At 35.8% G+C, this 20,570-nt stretch overlaps 1 protein-coding gene across 3 annotated transcripts in view; it reads right to left on the bottom strand.

Moving 5' to 3' along the window:
- Positions 1 to 20,570, bottom strand: part of PDE10A (phosphodiesterase 10A) — a 355,321-nt gene that overhangs the window by 80,779 nt on the left and 253,972 nt on the right. For all 3 annotated transcript variants that reach the window (XM_027633632.1, XM_027633637.1, XM_027633642.1), the window contains exon 2: positions 19,630 to 19,758. In XM_027633632.1, coding sequence (XP_027489433.1) covers positions 19,630 to 19,758 — 129 coding nt within the window. The remainder of the gene's footprint in view (positions 1 to 19,629; positions 19,759 to 20,570) is intronic.

Raw genomic sequence — 20,570 nt, forward strand, 5'->3', positions numbered from 1 at the left:
CATACATGCAAATCACAAAGTGAGATTTGCAAAAAAATAATTCCTTTTGTTTGCAATATTTTTCATTGCAGCTTTTAATGAAAAAACCCTGGAAACTTAAATCTTAAGCTTTAAAAATATGGCTGTCAAGAATAAAAAGGTAGTTGCTTCAATACGCTTTCCCATTTTCCATCAAGTGAACAGATGGCATTATTAAAATTCTAGTAGAATGAAGTATTTATAAGTTCATTAGACAACACTAACTATACAAAAAAACCTCCAGTAATATTGCAAATAAATCTGCTGGATTCAAAATAGCATAAAAGTACAAATAAGGGTTATAAAATCACATTTATGAGTTAGTATATAAAAACAATAATGTTAAATGAAACAAAACAACATAAATGTATAAAAAACTCTATAAAATAGTAATTTATTTTCCAGAGTCACTTCCAAGTTACTCCATGCATTCTGAGCCTGAATTCTATAAAAAGGGCTTCAAGTTCAACAGTCTCTAAGACAGCTGAGAGGGAAAATACCTGTAACAATTACTTTTCTTTAAATGCATAAATGTGCATAAAATTCATATTATGATGTACAATAAGTAACAATGAAATTGCTCTAGAAATAATCCACACAGAAATGTAAGTTTTATTCTCTGAGGTGATGTTCTCAGAAAATAAACAAAAGGTCAGCCAAATGCATCTAGCACACGTCAGTGCTTTTAAATGCTGTGCCAGACTGGCTTGCTTCTCTGATACCTGAGATGCTTTATTTGCTCTTCTCTTCACCATCTTGAATTATGAGCCTACACTGAATTCACTTTGAAATCACTGATTTGTAATTGGTTGCCTTCCTCTTTCTATTGTCTTTCTCAACCTGGTAAAGTGGTGTCTCTTCGTATTCTAATTTACTTGAAAAAGATGTAAATTCCTGTCACCTTAAAAATGTGCCAAAATGGATTTACTATAAAAAGAGATAGTTAACACACTGAAATTCCAGTGTTCACTCCAAACTAATATATATCAGTTCCCATATGTGCTGATTTATTCAAATGTACACCACTTCTCTCTGCAACTTTCATCAGTACAATCTGTGACAACATTTAACTCCTTTAAGCACCCTGTCCTCTCTGAGTATATTTTATCCAGCCTAAGAGTCATTCTTGGAAAGTCTTCACTTTGATACCTACATGGAAATTGATTCAAAGAAGGATGTGTACTATTTCAAAGCATGTGTTTTTCCCAGAGTTTAAAGACTTGTGTGGCACTTTTTCTTTTGATGGATCCATTAGTACAGGAGGACATCGACCTGTTGGAGTGAGTCCAGAGGAGAGCCACCAGGTTGATTAGAGGGATGTATCACATTTCATATGAGAAAAGGTTAAGAGAATCATGATTTTTCAGCCTGTAAAACAGAAGGCTTTGGGGTGAGCCTTCCAGTACCCAAAGGAAGTCTGCAAGAAAGACAGAGAGAGGCTATTTACAAGAGCATGTAATGACAAGACAAGGGGGGAATGTCTTCAAACTGAAAGAGAATAGATTTAGATTAGATATTAGGAAGAAATTCTTTACTGAGGAGGTGGTGAGGTGCTGGAACAGGTTACCCAGAGAAGCTGTAGATGTCACATTCCTGGAAGTGTTCAAGGTCATGTCGGATAGAGCTCTGAGCAACCTGTTCTAGTGGAAGATGTCCCTGCCCATGGCAGGGGGTTGGAACCAGGTGATCTTTAAGGTCCACTCCAACCCAAACTGTTCTATGACTCTATTACGCAAACCTTTTACAGCATTTTATAAATGTGTGTCTATGACTTAATTAGCTACCGTTTATACAATCTCAGATTAGAATATTTGAAACTCTTTCTTCCTGAAGAGATGAACCTGTATAGAAAAGAATGGCAAGGTGTAGGTCCACACCAGCAGAAACCAATTTAAGCCAAAACTGCCACCTCTGCACTCTCCCCACTGTCTTGTGGCAGTCTACAGTTGCAGCAACTCAGTGAATTGCAGATATAATCTACAATTACATAGGCAAATGACCTATGGGAAAGGCTGGATATACACACCCAGAGACAGAAGCTGAGGGCAGGCAGTGCAGGTTTAGTTTGACCACAGAGATATTTCCTGAGAACAAGAAGGTTCTGGCCAAACAAATACCACACACAGGACCCATTGGCTTCTCAGTTTCTTAGTGACTAGGTTATTTAAGACTAGTTGGTGCAGACTAAAAGAGTCTGAGATTCTGAAGATTGAAAATTCTCTTTGCTAAGATGATTGCTAATTATTTTTTTGAGTATTTGATATTTAATAAAACAAAATGCAATTATGGTTTCCTTCAGGCTGGAGATACAGACACATTCTCCTAGTGAAACCTAACAGTTGCAAAGGTGTTTAGATTTAATGGGTTCTTCCATTCAAAGCATATGATGATCTACATCAACATTCATTTTTACTTATTAGTTTCCTTTAGTGCAGTACTGGAATGAATAAGAAGTTTTAATATGTTTTAGATAGCTGTACAGCATGCAGAGAAAGGTTTATGTAAGAACTCACACTATTCTCTTCAAATCTTGAAACACTTTCAACAGTCAAGACAAACATTGCTAAGTCATACCACCGAGTATACCTTTTCTTTTGGTCCATCCTACATTTAAAAGATTTAGCATCCTTAGATGAGAAGATTTCCAGAACAGTTAAAGAGGGAGGGGATTAAGACTGAAAATTATTGTTAGTTTCCTGGTTTTGAATTACTGAGACAAATTTCAAGAAGAAAACAAACCTGGAGAGAAACTTGCTTTCACAGCACAATGACAGATTCCCTAACTTCATTCTGAAAGATGCCTGTGATTCCAATTATTACTGATTTACAATGTATTGTTACCTTTAATACTTTCTTTTTCCATTCAAACTCCAGATAAACTGAAGGAATGCAAACCTACCCCCTAATTTACTTTTGTTTGCTTGCCTGCTGTAGTATGGCAATGAAATTGGATAACATGTGCCTACAATATCAATGACAGCGTAAAAATGTGTTCAGTTCCAACAAAAACCCCTGTTACAAACTACAATTTTTTTGAAGACACTTTAGGAAAGAAATGCATCTATTATGTTTCAGTTTTGTCTTGGGAGAAATATGACCTACATGACTAGAGAAAATTTATTCTCATTAATATCTAATACAAAAGATAACAGTAAAATAAAAAGCTATGGCTCAACGCTGTAAATAGGTGGATGCAGTAGTAAGTAGAAAATAATGGTTGGTTTTCCAGCAGAAAGGCTTGGCAGTCAGCCGTGTGGTGAAGACTGGGTTCTGTCCCCAAATACGCATTCATTTTGGCAAAATATTCGGAGGTTGTTTAGAGTTTGATCATTTAGTAATTATCAAAACAAGCAAAAAATCCTTCTTAAGTGCTTTAAATGTTCTGGTTTGAAATACTATCATTCACTAGACTTATCTCTTGTTCCACACATCATTTAGCAAGTGTTCTTTAATTAGACATAAAAAAGGATTTTCCATAAACTGAAAACAAGCATATAACTGCATGCATTCTTTTAGAAACTCTAGGTCACCGGTTTAAGTTGTCAGCTAATATTAATATAAATAGAGCTTACTACTTAAATTGCAAATTGTTATATTCTTGAAAATATGTTTTCTTTAAGCCCAAAGAAACCCAGGCTCTGTAGCATCCTATCTGATGGAAATGAAAATCATCAAGAAAATGGAAAAGAACAAATACTACATATGTGTTTGAATGCATGGGGTCCTAATTAGTTGAACAGGGTGAGTCTCTCAGCCTGCCATCAGCAATAGATTATACAACCCACTTGTCCTTTTTGTAGCCCAAGTGTATCTACTCCCCCTGTTTTTGTCCTTTTCTCATCTGTCCTGTGCTTCCCCAAAGGGCTCCAGTTTCAACACACAGGGGAAAGAAAGAAACCACCAGATAAAATGGTTTCATATTCCTATCTTTACTGGTAACACAGCCGAGGATGTTTACAAAAAGCATGGGCGGGATAAGCAGGTAAGCTGTTTTCTAAGTTTCTCTACTGACAGAGTAGCTCAGTTTTTTATGTATTTTGCCAGAATATCTTCAAAACACTAATCTTTAGAGCAGTAATTTTACCACTAATCCCAGTAGTGAAAAATCTGTAAGATTCTGAATTCGTTCAAGGACTCAATAAGGTGTAAACAATCTAGGAGGGTTCTTCGGATATGAGTTCTGTATGAACAGCAGGAGTAAATACTTAGGTACTGATAATTTTTTAAACATAACTATTCTTTGCATACAATATCTTTTCCGCCAAAGTCACTTGGACTTCATCTTTAGATGGGTTCTAGGAGCAAAACAACAAGAGCTTTGTATCAGCAACACAAAGAAAAGCACCATTGTTCAGCATGTATTTTCCTGCAGCATTTCAACTGGTAAGGAATTCCAGATATCTTTTCTATGAAAAAATATATTCTGCTTTTGCATTAATTTAGACTTTTCTATTAGAATTAATGAAATAGACTGGAGCTATGTGATTTTTCCTGTCTATATGGATACCAGTATTTGGAACTCAATATCCACTTTGCGCAACCACTAAAAGGAAAATTTGCAAAGATTAAAGGTGTCAAATGAAATACATTTAGTTAAATACAAGTTCTCTTCCAACTAATATGAGGTATTTTCAAAACAGAAGTCAGACTGAGATGATAACAGGATTACTGAAAGGTCAGAACTGAAATTCAATACTCTTCTTTAGATTCCTAATCTGTTTCCTCAAGTAAACAAAAGAGTTACCAAGCCAATTTCCACCGATTCCTCCTCCAGGTTTGGATCCTGGACATGTTTTAAAAACATTTGCACTTGGGTGATATGTGACACAAATATCACAAAAGAGGCCCTGGTAAGAATGAAGAAATGCCTGCCCTTCTTTTACTTAATTCTCCTTACGAAAATGTGTGTGCTTGTCACCACGGCAAAGGTTTTCCTTAAACTTTTGAAAAGTACAGATGAAGCCTCAACGATATGTAAATTGTAACGACAGCAGGCCTTATTAAAGACTTTTTTCTAAGAGGTAAAAGTGGAGTCAGAACTCCCCAAACTTTTATTAAATGATGTCAGAAAGCCCCTGACTGCCTAGCTCTGAGACAAATTTCACCTAATTACTGTACAAAAGAGATTTCTTTTTCTGTATATTTAAGAAAATCCATCTTAAGAAAGAGTCCTGAAAGACAGACAACAGTGTCTGAGGGGTTTTGACATATTACAAGAGAGAGAACCTTAAGACCAAGGGAAATCATTCCACCACTGTGACATATAAAAAGAAATGGAAGACCTTGGAATGAAAACCGACTAAAACTGCATATCTCCCAATGATCTTAGAACTAAGAAATATATTAATATATACCTAAAAATGACAAGCCTAGGGAGATAAAGAAAATTAAGTACCACCAGGCTTTATTTTGCCTAGTTATCAAAAGGCAATAAGAAGAAAGGTATTAAATCTGACTGCTCAAACTACCGTGGTATTACTCTGCTCTCCATTGCTGGCAAAATCCTAGCAAGAATACTCTTGAACAGATTAATACCCACTATAGCAGAAGGAATCCTACCTGAAAGTCAGTGTGGTTTCAGAGCCAACAGAAGCACCACAGACATGGTACTTGTTCTCAGACAACTGCAAGAGAAGTGTAGGGAACAGAACAAAGGTCTTTATGTAACCTTTGTTGACCTCACCAAGGCTTTTGATACTGTGAGCAGAAAAGGTCTGTGGCAGATTTTGGAACGTTTAGGTTGTCCCCCCAAGTTCCTTAAAATGATCATCTCACTTCATGAGGATCAGCACAGCCAAGTCAGGTATGGCAACACACTTTCTGAGCCCTTTTTAATTGAGAATGGTGTGAAACAAGGCTGCGTTCTCGCTCCTACCTTATTCACAATCTTTTTTAGCATGATGCTCCAAAGGGTCACGGCAGACCTCGATGATCAGGACGGTATCTACATTCGATACCGTACTGATGGAAGTCTATTCAATCTAAGGCGACTGAAGGCCCACACCAAGACCCTAAACCATCTTGTCCGGGAGTTGCTTTATGCTGATGACGCTGCCCTTGTCACCCACACAGAAGCAGCCCTGCAGCGTTTAACATCCTGCTTTGCAGATGCTGCTGAGCTCTTTGGGCTGGAAGTCAGTTTAAAGAAGACAGAAGTTCTCTATCACCCTGCACCTCAGGAAGTCCCCCATCATGCCCACATCACCATTGGCCAATCAGAGCTCGAATCAGTCCAGCAGTTTAATTACCTAGGCAGCCTCATCTCCTCGGATGGTAAGATTGACGGGGAGATAGACAACAGGTTGGCAAAGGCATACAGTGCTTTTGGAAAACTCCACAAAAGAGTATGGCGTAATAAACACTTGAAGAAAAGTACCAAGATCAGTGTTTACAGAGCCATAGTGCTGTCTACTCTCTTGTATGTTTCCGAATCATGGGTCGTCTACCGCCACCACCTGCGTCTCTTAGAATGCTTCCATCAACGCTGCCTCCGTACAATCTTAAACATCCACTGGTCAGATTACGTGATCAATACATCTGTACTAGAGCAAGCAGCAGTCACAAGTATAGAGGCCATGCTGATGAGAACACAGCTGCGATGGGTAGGGTACGTCTCCAGGATGAAGGACCACTGCCTCCCTAAGATCTTGCTTTATGGTGAACTTGCCACTGGCTGCCGCAAGAGAGGAGCCCCAAAGAAAAGATTCAAGGACTCCCTGAAACAACATCTCAGCCTTGGCCTTATTGATCACCATAACTGGTCTACTCTGGCCTCAAATCGGGAGGCCTGGAGACACACCATCTATAACGCTGCAGATGCCTTTGAGAACACACGCAGGATCACTCTCAAGGAGAAAAGGCAACGCAGAAAGAACCGTGTCTTGCAGAATACACCATCTAAGGAGTCTTTCTGTTGTGCCTTTTGCAATCGGACATGTCTGTCACGTATTGGCCTCATAAGTCACCAACGTGCCTGTAACAAATGTGGATAAAGCCTTCCCAAATCTTCGTTCGCGAAGCCCAGCCATGACCAAAAGGCAAACAAGGGACAAATACAAATTAGATGATGCTGACCTAAGCAGGTGTTGATTTCTACACCTGACGAGAAGATCTACATAGAGATAATTGCTCAGAAAAAGCCAATAATTTCTTAACAGTCTGTAGAAGAGAGTGCTCTTCAAAAACTCAACTAATAAATTCTGCAGTTGAGAAAACTTCCAGAGAAAATAGTGTGTTATTTGAAATAAGTCTTTATTTTAAGACACGTCACAAAAATAAAGGAAAAAAGTATGATACCAGAGTACTAAGATATATTTATCCAAAATTTTATGCCCATTTATTAAGAATGAAGAAAAGCTGAAGTAAATATCTTCTCTCCCTTTAACTAGATTTACAAGGGAAAAAGGAAAGAGAGAGGGGAGAGGAAGGGGAGGGGAGGGAAGAGGAGAGAATTTTTCCTAGAAGTGCTCCAGAAGCACCTCCAGATGATTAGCTGATGGACAGCTATATAAACTAACAAATGGTAAGTTCAGAATGATGACAAGTAATCCACATTTGTGAACAGAATCATCATTGCCACCATCACACTGCAAAGAAAAGAATCAAATAACCTACATCATCCTGAAAAAAAGCCTAGGTTTGGCTAATTTCTTCCAAGTGTGTTTAAAAGCATCTCATTTATGTCCAGACTTGACAATGTTTAAATAAATCTGCCTGTGAGGAAACATACAGTTGTAGTGTACATTCCAAAATCTGAATATATCCATTCTCAAATCCTAAAGACCTATTTGTGAAGCGCAAAACTGCCATCATGGGCCAGTAGTCCATTCATGAATGTTTAGCTCTGAAAACAGCTACTAAAAGATGTTGGACTGGATCATGACAGATAACATATTTCTGAGATTTTCTATATTTTTGTGACTCTACAATACTGTTCTATGCCATCTATTGGAAATTTTGAAGAGTCTTAATTGTTTCCACATCTGTTCAAACCGCATTGATTCAAAATTTCATAACTGTTAATAATAAGGGCAACAAAGAATTTTTGAGGAAAAAACTCAAAAAAAACATAACTTGAGAAAATATTTGTAATGCCCTTTTCCTATATTATATGGTGACATTTTCTGTGTACTGGAATGTATACATATATTCACTGTACCAGGTGTATATAATTGGCTGCTACAAAAGGTAGCCCAAATATTGAAATGTATCAGAGATTTATTGTCCTTCATAACTACTTAGAAGTAAAATTTTTTTGAGGAATACAATCATACCACCAGAGGGGAGGACAGTAGTTATTTTCTATAAAAATTATTTTGGCCAGAGAACAGTTGGAAAAGGTAACCTGGTAATAGTACATGTCTGCAAAACCAAACTATCACCTTTAAAACTAAAAGTTTGTTTAAGAAAGGTAACAGATAATAGGGAGAATTCAGATTATTCCTCAAGCACATTCATATGCTAGACCATGAAATATATACATGATGGTAAACCAGCAGGTGTCACAATGACATAGTTTCCTAGGTTATACAACGCAAAAAAAGCACATTCCAGTAATCGAAAACTTCATGTGAAGTAACCTCCTGTCCCACAGAGGCATTCACTAGGTGGGTCATGACAACTCTAATTCAAAAAGAAGGGTCACTGTGTAGTTAGTAATTTAAAAAGTTGTTTTGATAAACCTCCATAAGTGTTCACTGTAAATCCAAAATCACTGCCCAGCAAGTCCCCCAGAATAAACATCTCTTTATTGCTATACAAATACCTGATGCACTTCATGAAGATATTTCCAAGAGTTCACAACGAACCCACTTGGATTGAATTAGTACGATTGTAACCAGTCTGTTGTCACTTCCCCACCCCAGTTACCAAAACCTAATGTAAGTTACACCCAACAGCTATAAATCCTTCAAAATCTCACCAACATTCCTCCTTCCACACCTCTTATTGAACTGTGCCTTATTAATTTCCAAACGCTTGTTGTTCATCAACACAACCATTTCTTTTCTCTTTACCTTTCACTCTCCATACTTAACGACAAACAAAATGAAACCATCGCTTTAGGATGAGGACCAAGTACCTTGTAAAAGAGCTCCCTTTTATCTGAACAACCAATTCAACATACATAAGATTATAGGTTTGCATTTAAAAAAAATCAGAAAGTTATGCTATTAATCACTGTTACTCAGCAATTTCAACTAGACAAACCTCTTTTTCTGCAAGTCAAAGATGATCACCACTTACGGGTATCTGCATACTGCAGGTTGGAAGAAGGAATAAAATAATTTAGCTCAGTTCTGCAGCCAAGCAACAAAAGTCTGAATAAGGTGCAGTCTCCAAATATTTTGAAAGATGCCTTATTGTCATAACTGAAGGGATTTCCTGCAGCTTAACTAAGATCAATGAACGTGTTATAATATAAAAACAGTGTTTCTTTTCCAGAATATTCAAATGTGCTATTAAGACAATTTGACTCAATTCTAACAATGGGTGGTATATAAATCCCAGAGAGGCAGCAGAAGCATAATGACAAAGAACAATGACCCCATTCTGCTAAACTAAAAAGTCCCTCTACTCAAGTTCATAGTCTATGACAATGGTTAGTAACAGTTCATTTAGAAAGAAAACAGGAAAAGAGTTTGAAGAAATTACACTATATGAAAAGGAGAGAGAACACAAGATTACAGATGTACAGAATATACTTACTCCTGTATGTCCTCAGAGCAATCAGATGCTTACGAATTTTCTCAGCTGGAGGCTGAAAGAGGATCATAGTATGTAACAGCTCTTGATGATGTATTTCTTCTTTGGAATGTGTCTAATCATTTTTTGAACCCATTTACATTTTTAACATCTGAAATATATTATGTTAATTGGTTCGTAATTTAGGCATGGGGTTTGTGAAAAAGGGCATCCTGTTGTTTCAAATCTGTAGTCAAGTCATTTTGCAGGGTGTCCTTCAGTTCTTCTGTTATGAAAAAGGTAAATCTGTCAACTGTCTTCATCATGACAGTCAAAATTATAAAATTGGTACAGCTTAGGTCTTTTACAGAATGAAAAATCTGCCTGTATTTGGTAGTAGCATCATAAAATTCATAATAGTGTAAAGACAATAAGCAAGACTGGCCTTAAAAAGAGTTAACAATGCTATCAGAACTGGGGCTCCTTTTGTGGCAGAACTGAACTAAATGCACTAGCCAGTGCAAGAAATTCAGACCTTGGCAACCTCCCTCCACCACAACAACAAATCCATTACAAAAGAGCACAAGACCTACGAATAGTGAACGAGCATCCTCAAATGTCATATAATTAGTTCAGTAGATGTAAATGTCTTCATGGAATTGATAAAGAATGGAAACTGAACAATACTGTTCAGAAAATATTATTCTTTAACTAATTATTTGATTTTTTTTTGCTTTTCAGTTCTGATGCTTAAAGAAGACAAGTCCTTCAAATAAAATTTATACTTGTCATTGGCTCAACACCAACAGGCACTGGTTTTATAACCCATTATAATTTCCCGCCAAACCTCCTAACACCAGAGCTTGAAGTGTTCCACAGGGAAAAAAAGGTCCATTCCCTTCAGACCCAGAGAAAATTACAATATACAATCTCCTCCTGTTCTGTAATTGATAGTCACACATTTTTGCTCAAATTGTCTAAATGATTAAACTAATTAAACATAATTAAACTCAGTGTCCTATTATCCAAGTATATTTGCCATTGATAAAGTCCAGTAAAGTGATTCCTCCAACCCTCACATGCTGCTAGTCAAACAGTTCACTGCCCCCCTCAGCTGTGCTGAGGGAACTGTTAGCCTGTTTCCTATTGTATCCACAAAACTATCTCAATGTTAAAAAAATACTTCCTCTCTTGCTTGTTTTTTGAACTTGCAGAAATACGGATTAGAGACGTCTACACATCTGGTCATCTTTGCTATTCTGTGTATCCTGAGGAGGTGACATTACCTGTATAGAGCATCTGAACTTCAAATTAATCGCAGATTTCTGCAAGGACTTAATGATAGTTCCTGTTCACTTGTATTTGGCTGAGCTCTCCATCTGTTCCCAAACTCTAATGGCTGATTTTTCCATTATATTCCTAGCATCATTCCCCAAGTTGCATTAACTAATTCAGGCTAGGCCTAAAGTAATGGAGGAATTAGGGCTGTAGACTGGTCTTGAACATCACCAGTACCTGATTAACTTTTGCAACCTCATTATGGCTTGGATCTTGCCAATTTGCACTTTCCCAAAACAATACTGGGAATCAGGTGTCTGGGACTATTTCAGGTGGTAATTTGGATGTAACATCATATTCGGGAGGGAAGAAAAAGCAGCTTAGCCTTGCAAATGGGACATGCCATGCAACTAGGCCTGGCATGGCAAGAGGCAAGGATCTGTCAAAAAACATTTTTATCCGACACTTTATGAGATTCTTTTGTGTCTCTATACATCTGGTTTTAATTTTCAGGATATCTGAAATGTTATCGTCCTAGTATGCATCCATTTTTTCAGACAGCTTATGAAAATAAAAATCCCTCTCAGACTACTAAAGTCCTCTGTAGTGGAAATTATTCTCATGGTTTACTGCCCAGTTCTTAGCAACTTAGTAATCTATAGGAGGGCTTTTTCTCCAAACATGTATCTCTGAAGACCATTGAAAAAGGTTCATCTCAAAGTTTTCTGGGGGTTTTTGTTGTTGCTTTTTTTTATTGTCTGAAACTTGAGTAGACACTTTGAACCAAATAATTTCCACCTACATGTTTAATAACACCTTCTACATACTTGACTACTATTTGTGACATGAATCTTCCATCAGCAAAAGCCTATGGCAGCTACACAGAGGTAACAGCGTTCATTTATGTGTAATATATGTATCCCTCCTATAACATATTTAAACAGGTATTGTCACCTGAAGCAATAAATTAGTGAATGTATAGAAGTAAACCAATGAGAATGAAGTCATGAGTAGGTCTTCCTCTTGTTGAATGAAGTGGGAATGTAATTTAACATGCACTCATAGAACATGCAAAAAAAAAAGTTTACTACAGTCCAGTTGAAAGTTTACTGACAGGATTTATTTCACCATGCACAGTATGAAAAAGTAATTTTTGGACAAAGCTACCTCTTCAAAGCCCTTGATCTACCAATGACTACTAGGACAAATAAAGGGAGTATCTATGACTCACCATGAAAAGTACACTTTTTGAATCAGTTGCACTAAATCTGATCTGATAGACAAAGACAGGACAACTAGTCTAAAATTCAATCTAATCATAGCTACTTTAAAGGATAAAGTAACTGAATTACCATCATTATTAGCTAAATCATCACAGGATAACACACTGAAAATTTTTAGTCTTCCTTAAGCCCATACTGTGCCTGTACTTTATTGTTCTGTGTGTACGATCAGATTTCAAAGTCTTAAGACAACAGAGCAGTTTCAGAAGTAAAATTTCTGCTGAATATCTTCACTAATAGCCAATATGAGGTTAAGACAAATATTAATTGTTTCTACCCCCAGAAACATAAAATCATCCATTTACAAAATATGGCATTATCATTTATACCCAACTAGCCTTCTCCACAGTAAAGATAAATTTTCACTCATCCTCAGGGCTTCCTGTGCTTCCTGTGAGATAAAAGAGATGGCAGAATTTTTGCAGATATATTACATATGGATAAGGTATCAAGAACTTTACTGAATTGAGTTTTTACTACTTCCATACAGAATATCCATGAATAAATATGGCATTTATCCTTTCTTTGTGCAAATGTAGTGTAACAGAGTATTACACTGCATAACCACATACCTTCTTTTCCTCAATGATGCAAGTCTCATTTAATGGACAGAACAAACAAACCTGACACCTATAGTTATTTTACATTTTGTCATTTTATCCTTATTGGTCAATGTCTGATTACAGACCTTGTCTAGCCAACATTTCTCTAGTTAATACTTCCATAGTTGGATTAAAAAGCTACTGTCTCATAAAAGTTAATGACCATTCCCTTGTTATTTATTGCTTTCTCAGCTTACAGGCTATGGGAATGTTCCTACTCCATTTCAATGCAGGTAAAACAGGTTAGCTGACATTGACATAAATAATTATTATTAAAAAGTGTTAGCTACGTGGGTATACAGTCTTCACATATGTCATTGGAATGGATCTCCTCCACCAATTAGTGAGATTTTTTTTTTTCTTTTGCTTGCTTGGTTTTTACTCTAAAACAAAGATCCATGTACAGGAGAGAAACAATCTGAAAACAAAGAGCATCAAGGCCAGACAATATTAAGGAGTACTGTCTCACACAGGAGTAAAATGGTTTTGTTTTGCATAAAACACTAATGAACCCAACATTGTAACAGTATCACTCCTATACTGCTAATACTTTACAGAAGATATTGATAATCTGGAAAGGTTCAAAATGCAAACTGAAGAGAAACAATAGGAAAACGGGGAAACCTGTTCCTCAGTAAGATACTAAAAGAAGCTCCATATCCTAAATCCTAGAAGGATTGAGAAACAACAAAAAATCAAAGTCAGTTTGTTTTCTAATATACCCCAGAAGTACTGGTCAGAAAACGATTCTGTGAAGCAGGGCTTACAAATAAGCAGCAGTATTTTTGAGTAGACAGAAAAAAATATAAACACTCCTAGTTCAAGCCTAACATAGACACAACAAACATTAGTTTAAGTACATGTTGAGAATAATTGCTCTAGATATAATGTGATTAACATAATTAGTTCAAAAGGGAACTCAGACCAAGCCATGACGTCTACTTCCTAAGGCCAAACATCTCGTCACTAAAGGATTACCCTCTGTAAATCTCTGACCATCTAAACAATTCTAAATATGCAGGAGAGCTCCAGAAAAAGAAAAATCACCTCCTTCACCTAACTTACTCAAAAAAAAAAAAAAAAAGAAATCAGACAATAAATCTCATATCACTCTTGCTCTTTGGCATGTATTTGTTGCCTGCTTGGATGCCACAAACATAAGCACAGCAGGAATGCATCAGAATCAAACAGTATGTCTGCAACATCAATGAAATATTAAGACAGCCTAATTATAAATCAAGGAGGTCATTAACATGCTGCCAAATCAGTTCCTCTTGCCTGGGTTGGGGATACATCAGAATTGCAGCAAGTTGTGGAGTGATAGTCTCCAGATTCTGAATATGCCTCATCTACGGTGCTACAACTCCTACCCTGCACTAGCGAACAGGTATCTCTGCTTAGTCAGTGTGGAAATGCACAGTCCTCAAAAACCAACAAATCAAACCTAGGCTCCTTTTTTTTTTTCCTTTTTAATTCTGGTAGTAAGATATTTAGCATACATATACTGACACATGTCCTGCCTTCATATATCTTTTCATATACTCCATCCCTGCTTATGGAAATGCACGTTATTCATCCTTTCTTATATTTAACAACCTTAGGCAAAGTGTACATAATGTTCCTCTACACATCATCTTTCAAAAGCCAGAATGAATAACATAATTAAAAGAATAAATAATGGAATAAATATGATCTAATGTAGAACTTTGTACTTCAGTATTACTTAACTATGAATATTTAAGTACAGACTTGCTCCCTAAATAGAGTCACATATCAATATCTCTCCAAAACTCACTATTTTGCCTCTCAAGGACTGTAGCAAACTTTAAAGCCCACTATACTGATACCTTAAAACCTGGAACTGTAACACCAGAAAAGAAACCATTTTCTGTACAGAACTTTTATTTTTTTATATGTCAACGATGCAGCCTAGTACAATTTTTCTTTTAGTATTAGTCTGAAAGGACTAGTAAACAAATTCTCTCTTTACATATAGTCTCAAAGTCTTGGTATGACAAAGTCTCTTGCCACAGATCCTGTTCCTCCAGTTCCTTCTTCAGTTAAGAAAAACGGACTAAAAAAAGGGCTTCTGTGTCTAAAGACCACAGAATGGATCAGTCTTAAATAAACTAGCTCAGTTACCAAAACCTTCAACTCAGCACATACTATAAAGTAAGAAAAAGAAACCTGCACAGAGCTCTATCCTTTCTATACTCAATTAGCTCACTGAAAGCTACTCTAGGGAAGTTACAGAGTTTTCAAATGATTGGAAGGAGTATATTCAGAGATAACTGATTCCAGTCCTCTACCAAATGCACCATATCTGACTGTCATCTTTGCCCACTTCTAGGGCACATAGAAAGGAAGGGGGAAAAGGGTGAAAAGTGAATTTGCTGAGCTAAATAGAGAACAGAATCAGGACTTAATCTGAATTCCGAATCAACAAAGAGTTGCTTCACAAGAAACACCATAAGAATTAGATACACCATGAGAAAATCATGAATTTAAATGACTAATGAAAAAGTACACTTTATAAAGCAGGCAGGCTGTTTACAGTAATTGCATAAAACTATAAGTGAATTTATTGTGTAATGATAAATAAAAAAAGAAAAATTACTTTGAATGTTCACAAATATCCTTCAACTGAAACAACTGAATACACTCATTTAATCATTTGCATCATATCAACATCACAGCTATCAAATAGCACTTATTTAGCACTAACTGGAACCCTGGATACAGGAAAGCATAGCAGGAAAAAACAGTCCAGAAAAATGAATATATGTGAAATTACTTAAAAAGCTATTTTATGTTTCTGTTTAAACAACTCATGTAAGGACATATCAGAAAATGCTAAATATTTTTGTCACATTACATAATACATTCTCTTGAATGTACAGCAGGTTACAGCAGAGTATTACATTATGAAGTCCATAAAAGATAATATTAGTAGCAGAATGGCAATACCTTACGCTTACCCTAAGAAAATTAATCTTACTGTTTTTCAAAGCCTAACAGTATCTCCTTGAGGGCTTATACAACCCAAATAAAAATTACAGCAATATCATAATAATGTCATATTAAGCAAGGAATTTCTAATTTCTTCACTTTTTCCTTTTTTTTTTTTTTTTTTCAGATCAATTATGAAATTTCAGCTTCCTGGAAATGCAGTAAGTCCACTGCACATAATAGACAGTAACTTCTGAGCATAATCAGTGTTGTACCCTGTACTGAATGTACTATTTTCTATTGAATTCTTCTTTTAAATTGTGTTTATGAATTACCTAACAACAGCATTTGTATGGTAGCAAAGCACCTTAAGTTCCCACTATACATAGCCTTCCTGTTTTGGGCAAGTATTGCTGGAAGAAAATAATGTATAAAGTTGTTAATGTGTCCATATACAGCATTAATTAAGCACATGATCATGCAGTTTGATGAACATGAGGGCCCTGGGAAGCAATAACTATGTTAAGTGATAGGCAGATTTCATATTCTGTACAGTTTTCTTTTTCTTCCTATAAAAAAAGGTCTTTAAAAAGATTAGGAAAGACATCTATGAAATTCAGTATCAGCAGTGTAAAAGATGCGCATCTGACTTATAATCTATGTGCTTAGTCTCTTAATGTTGTGGCAGTGAAGCTTCAAATAATATAATTAAGATTGGAATTCATAAATATTTTTCTGAGAAATTTGTTGGGAGATGAGGATCTATCAAGCAGCAGAGCCTAAAGCTTCCAAAATATTATGGCTCTTGCTACAATCATCTGCTACTTTTGCTTGAATGGTATGGAAGGGGACAATGGAAGAAGTCTTTTGAGTTCTATGAGTATTATATCTAGGCATCTGGAAAAGAAAAGTTCTTCTGGAAGATTAATTCAGCCATTATCTGGATAGAAAAAAATTAAAACTCAAGTGTTTGTTTATTACAAATAGAGTCGTTTGGAAATGCTGTGTGCAACCACACAAGGCCTGGGTGTGTTTTGAGCATGTATTTTATCGGTAGATAATAGTTAGGGTTCAAAAAGTTGCAGTGAATACCCAAATATCAGGCAGCATTCCTTCCCGTTGGCACCCTTGAAGGTTTTCTCCAATATACCATGAAAAAGAAAAATAAAAAGAGGGTAAAGAAAAATGTATCTTATAATCCCAGGTAGATCACCGTCACTACCAAACTGTCATGAGCAACTTTCAATATAACATTTGCTGTGATAGATACAAGATTTTTCGTACACAAGTCATTATGTTTTGGGACATAGCTACACCTTAAACAGTATGGTATTTACTGATTTCCTTCCTTTTTAATATTTTAGGTTAAAAAAAAATCCATCTAAAGTAACTAATTCAGTGAATCTCTGTCACTGATAAATTTTGGTTCACTTAAGTCCAAATTGGACATTTCAGTTCATGCTCATGCTAATGAAATTCAGATAAACTACCCTGGCTGCAGGCCCACTGACTTCTGGCTGAAGAGTACACACAGCTGGATGTCTGTAAATCAGGCAGGACACAATTTCTGCATATAGGTTAATGACTGTTCTGCGTCACCAATGTGTAAGAGTACAGACACTAAGCCAGAGACCTCAAAAAAGCATTTTGTCTGCCTGGCAACTTTCTAATAAAAACAAAGCTTACTTTTTTGTCTGTATCACATTACATGATGTGAACATTCATAAAGTAGACTACATTAAAGCAAGAGGATAGAGGGAAAATTATACCCCTACTGATGTAAAGTTACTGAGGCTACTTAGTCATTTAAAGTCACCACACATCCATGCTGATACCAAAAGATTCAGTTCCATCCTCTCCTCCTAATTTCTCAATGCCACCATAACTCAGGTAGTAGAATTTGTACATACATAAACTGAATAAATCATCTAGTAAATTTCTTTTCTAAAAATGTTGCATTCTGAAAAATTAGGTTGATTCCTTATCAGAGAGATTTTATATGGCTATAGACTTTATCTTTCTAGAAGAAAACGACAGAGAAGGCTCATCAGTATCTGTTTCATTCTATAAACAAAATGCATTCAAATTATTCTTTTTGACTTGGCAAGTGTAGTTTTAAATCTGGTTCTGCTTATTTTTATCTAAAATCCAACACTAAGGAAGTCACATCTGCATAACTGCCTGTAATGTAACAAATATGGTCACTTTAAAGATCACTGTCAGCAAAAGGGAAGTAGCAGGAAGGCAGAAAGACTCATTTGATGATATCAGATATGAATCTGAATGATAATGATAGCATAACTATTGCTTGACAGTTTTAATACAAGTTTAGGGAGAATTAGCCATAATATAGAAGTTTTAAAGTCTAAGAAAAAAAACAGACAAATCACACTGTTGCAGCTATTCATGTTCAAACTTTGCTGAGACAATGGTCAGCAGTTATTTTGGTTCAAAAAGTTTCACTAGGATTTCCACAAAAATGTATCTTCAGTTCACACCTTTCTCCCCTCCTCCACAAAGTTGGAAACTTTGAGCAACAAAGGAACTAATAAATTCCACTTAGCAATATAAGAATATTGAAGCTGAAAATTATCCAAAGCATTAATTCGGTTTTAGCATTCAGATCCTTGACCCAGACTATAAACACACACAAATGATTTCTTATGGCAATTTCAAGTGTCTTAGAGAAAAATCATCATTTTTAAATGAACATAGTTCTTAAAAATAAATAATATGAATTTCTGGTAACACTAAAACATTTTTTTTAATCTGTTTACAAAAAGCATTGTCACAACTTATTCCCTTGATTCATAACACTGATTTTCTGATTGCTTTTGTGGATTATAACAATAAGCATCCTGCAGTGCTGCAGTTTGTAAACTACAAAGATAGAGTAAACTGGTGGTCTATTGCTATATACTTCTTCCACTAGGTAATCTCTTTAAATCAACAACAATTTACTGCCACCTTAATATCAGATATAGTCATCACCACCAGAAATCTGGCTCAATATGATACTGTCCCTTGCCCACATCTTAGCCCCTCTTTTTAAAATGAGAAGTATCACCAGAACTTAAACCTCAAGCACCTTAGAAGTCAGCCACAAAGTAATTCACATTCAAAGCAAAATCAGGGTTTCTTCTCTCACCTTGTAATTTCCTCTTTTGCATTTTACCCGGTGCATTTCAAATCATGGTTAGCATTGCATGAATTTTATGTTTGCACACAATCTCACAAAATTTAAGGTCATTACAAAATTTACAGACATTGTCAATACAAGCTGACTCATAAAACTGTCTTCTGGGTCTGTTTAGTGAGGTATTTTATCTAAAGCAACCCAACAGAAACACCTCTAGAATTCAACACACTGGTTTATAAGCTCTGTGTGAATATTCCTATCTAAAATTGACTTAATATATGTTGCAAGTAGCAACCTTTGAGATGGTATATCCAGTAATTTACTGAGGCTTACATCCTGCACATCCTGCATAATTTTAATTCAAAACTTATCAATTTTAGATCCAAGAAGTCCAAGTTATGTTCTCAAAACAGACATTGCAGATTGACAGAACAATATTTGCAACTTAAAATGGGTAAACTAAACTTCCAAAATGAATACCAAAATAATTCAAAATAGAAATACCAAAAGGCTGAAAATATTAAAAAAACCAGGGGTTTTTTTGCCTTTAAAAAAATTGTGGAATCTACATATAAAAATTATAACAGTCAAGTTTTACCAAAACTAGGTTTCCTTTCTAAATCTAAAAATAACTGAGTTGTTCAAAGCTAACTATTAATCGCAAATGAAAAGGACTTACCTTCTTGTCTGTTATTTTTCCTTTTTAGCCATTTTTCCACAGTTTCCGCACTTACACTTTCTGACACAAACTCATCCAGTACCTGGGGGTGAAGAGAAAGATACGCCTTCACTTTTTCATCTGTTAAACCTGAAAGAGAGAATATTAATTGATTACATTACCAGTATGAACTCCCTCATATGAAAAAAATACCTAGAGACAAGCAAGAATCAATATTCTTTTTTTTTAACACACTGATTGAACACATGACTATTTAAATTGTCTCCTCCTAGAAAGAGAAATATCCAGAAAGAAAAAAACGAGTTGTCATTTAGAAAATAGTGGAAGCAAAGCATATCCATACAAGATACCATGTAAAAAATGTGCCCTAGAGGGGTACAGGTAAAAAGTACCTGGCAGAAATAGCCACATAGGAATTTATGACTATGACTGTGACTATAAAAGTACTTATTTCCACGATATGTAAGATAATATATCGATAAAGAATGTGGTTAGAAGGAGATAGAAGAAAGTGAACTGGTATGTCTTGTAAAGCATCAAATGCAGTATTCTCAATGCGAATGGCAGCAAAATCAACACAATTTTCAAGTACTGGAATTACTTCAGTTAACTTTGAATGTATAAACTACTTTCACAGGTATGCTTCCATTATGTTAGCAATTTAGTTATCAAAATAAAAATAATTGCAGATAAAAGGCCTTTACAATATCTGTAACAAAAAGATAATTCCATCAAACATTTTGGAAAAAGAAGCAAAATTCAGAATTTCAGATCCCTGGTATAAATTTTAAAATTCATAAAATTATAATCTGATCATACACTTCACAATTTCCCCAAACAAAATGACCAGCCGCAAGGAGGTGAACCCAGTAGTGCTGAGGCTTTCCAAAAAGGGAGGCAGAAACGAAGAGTACCTGCCCAAGGGGCTTGGCTCCCATAGA

This window comes from Corapipo altera, unplaced genomic scaffold (assembly GCF_003945725.1).
Source record: "Corapipo altera isolate COAL_440 unplaced genomic scaffold, ASM394572v1 2b, whole genome shotgun sequence".
In the NCBI taxonomy this organism is placed as follows: Eukaryota; Metazoa; Chordata; class Aves; order Passeriformes; family Pipridae; genus Corapipo; species Corapipo altera.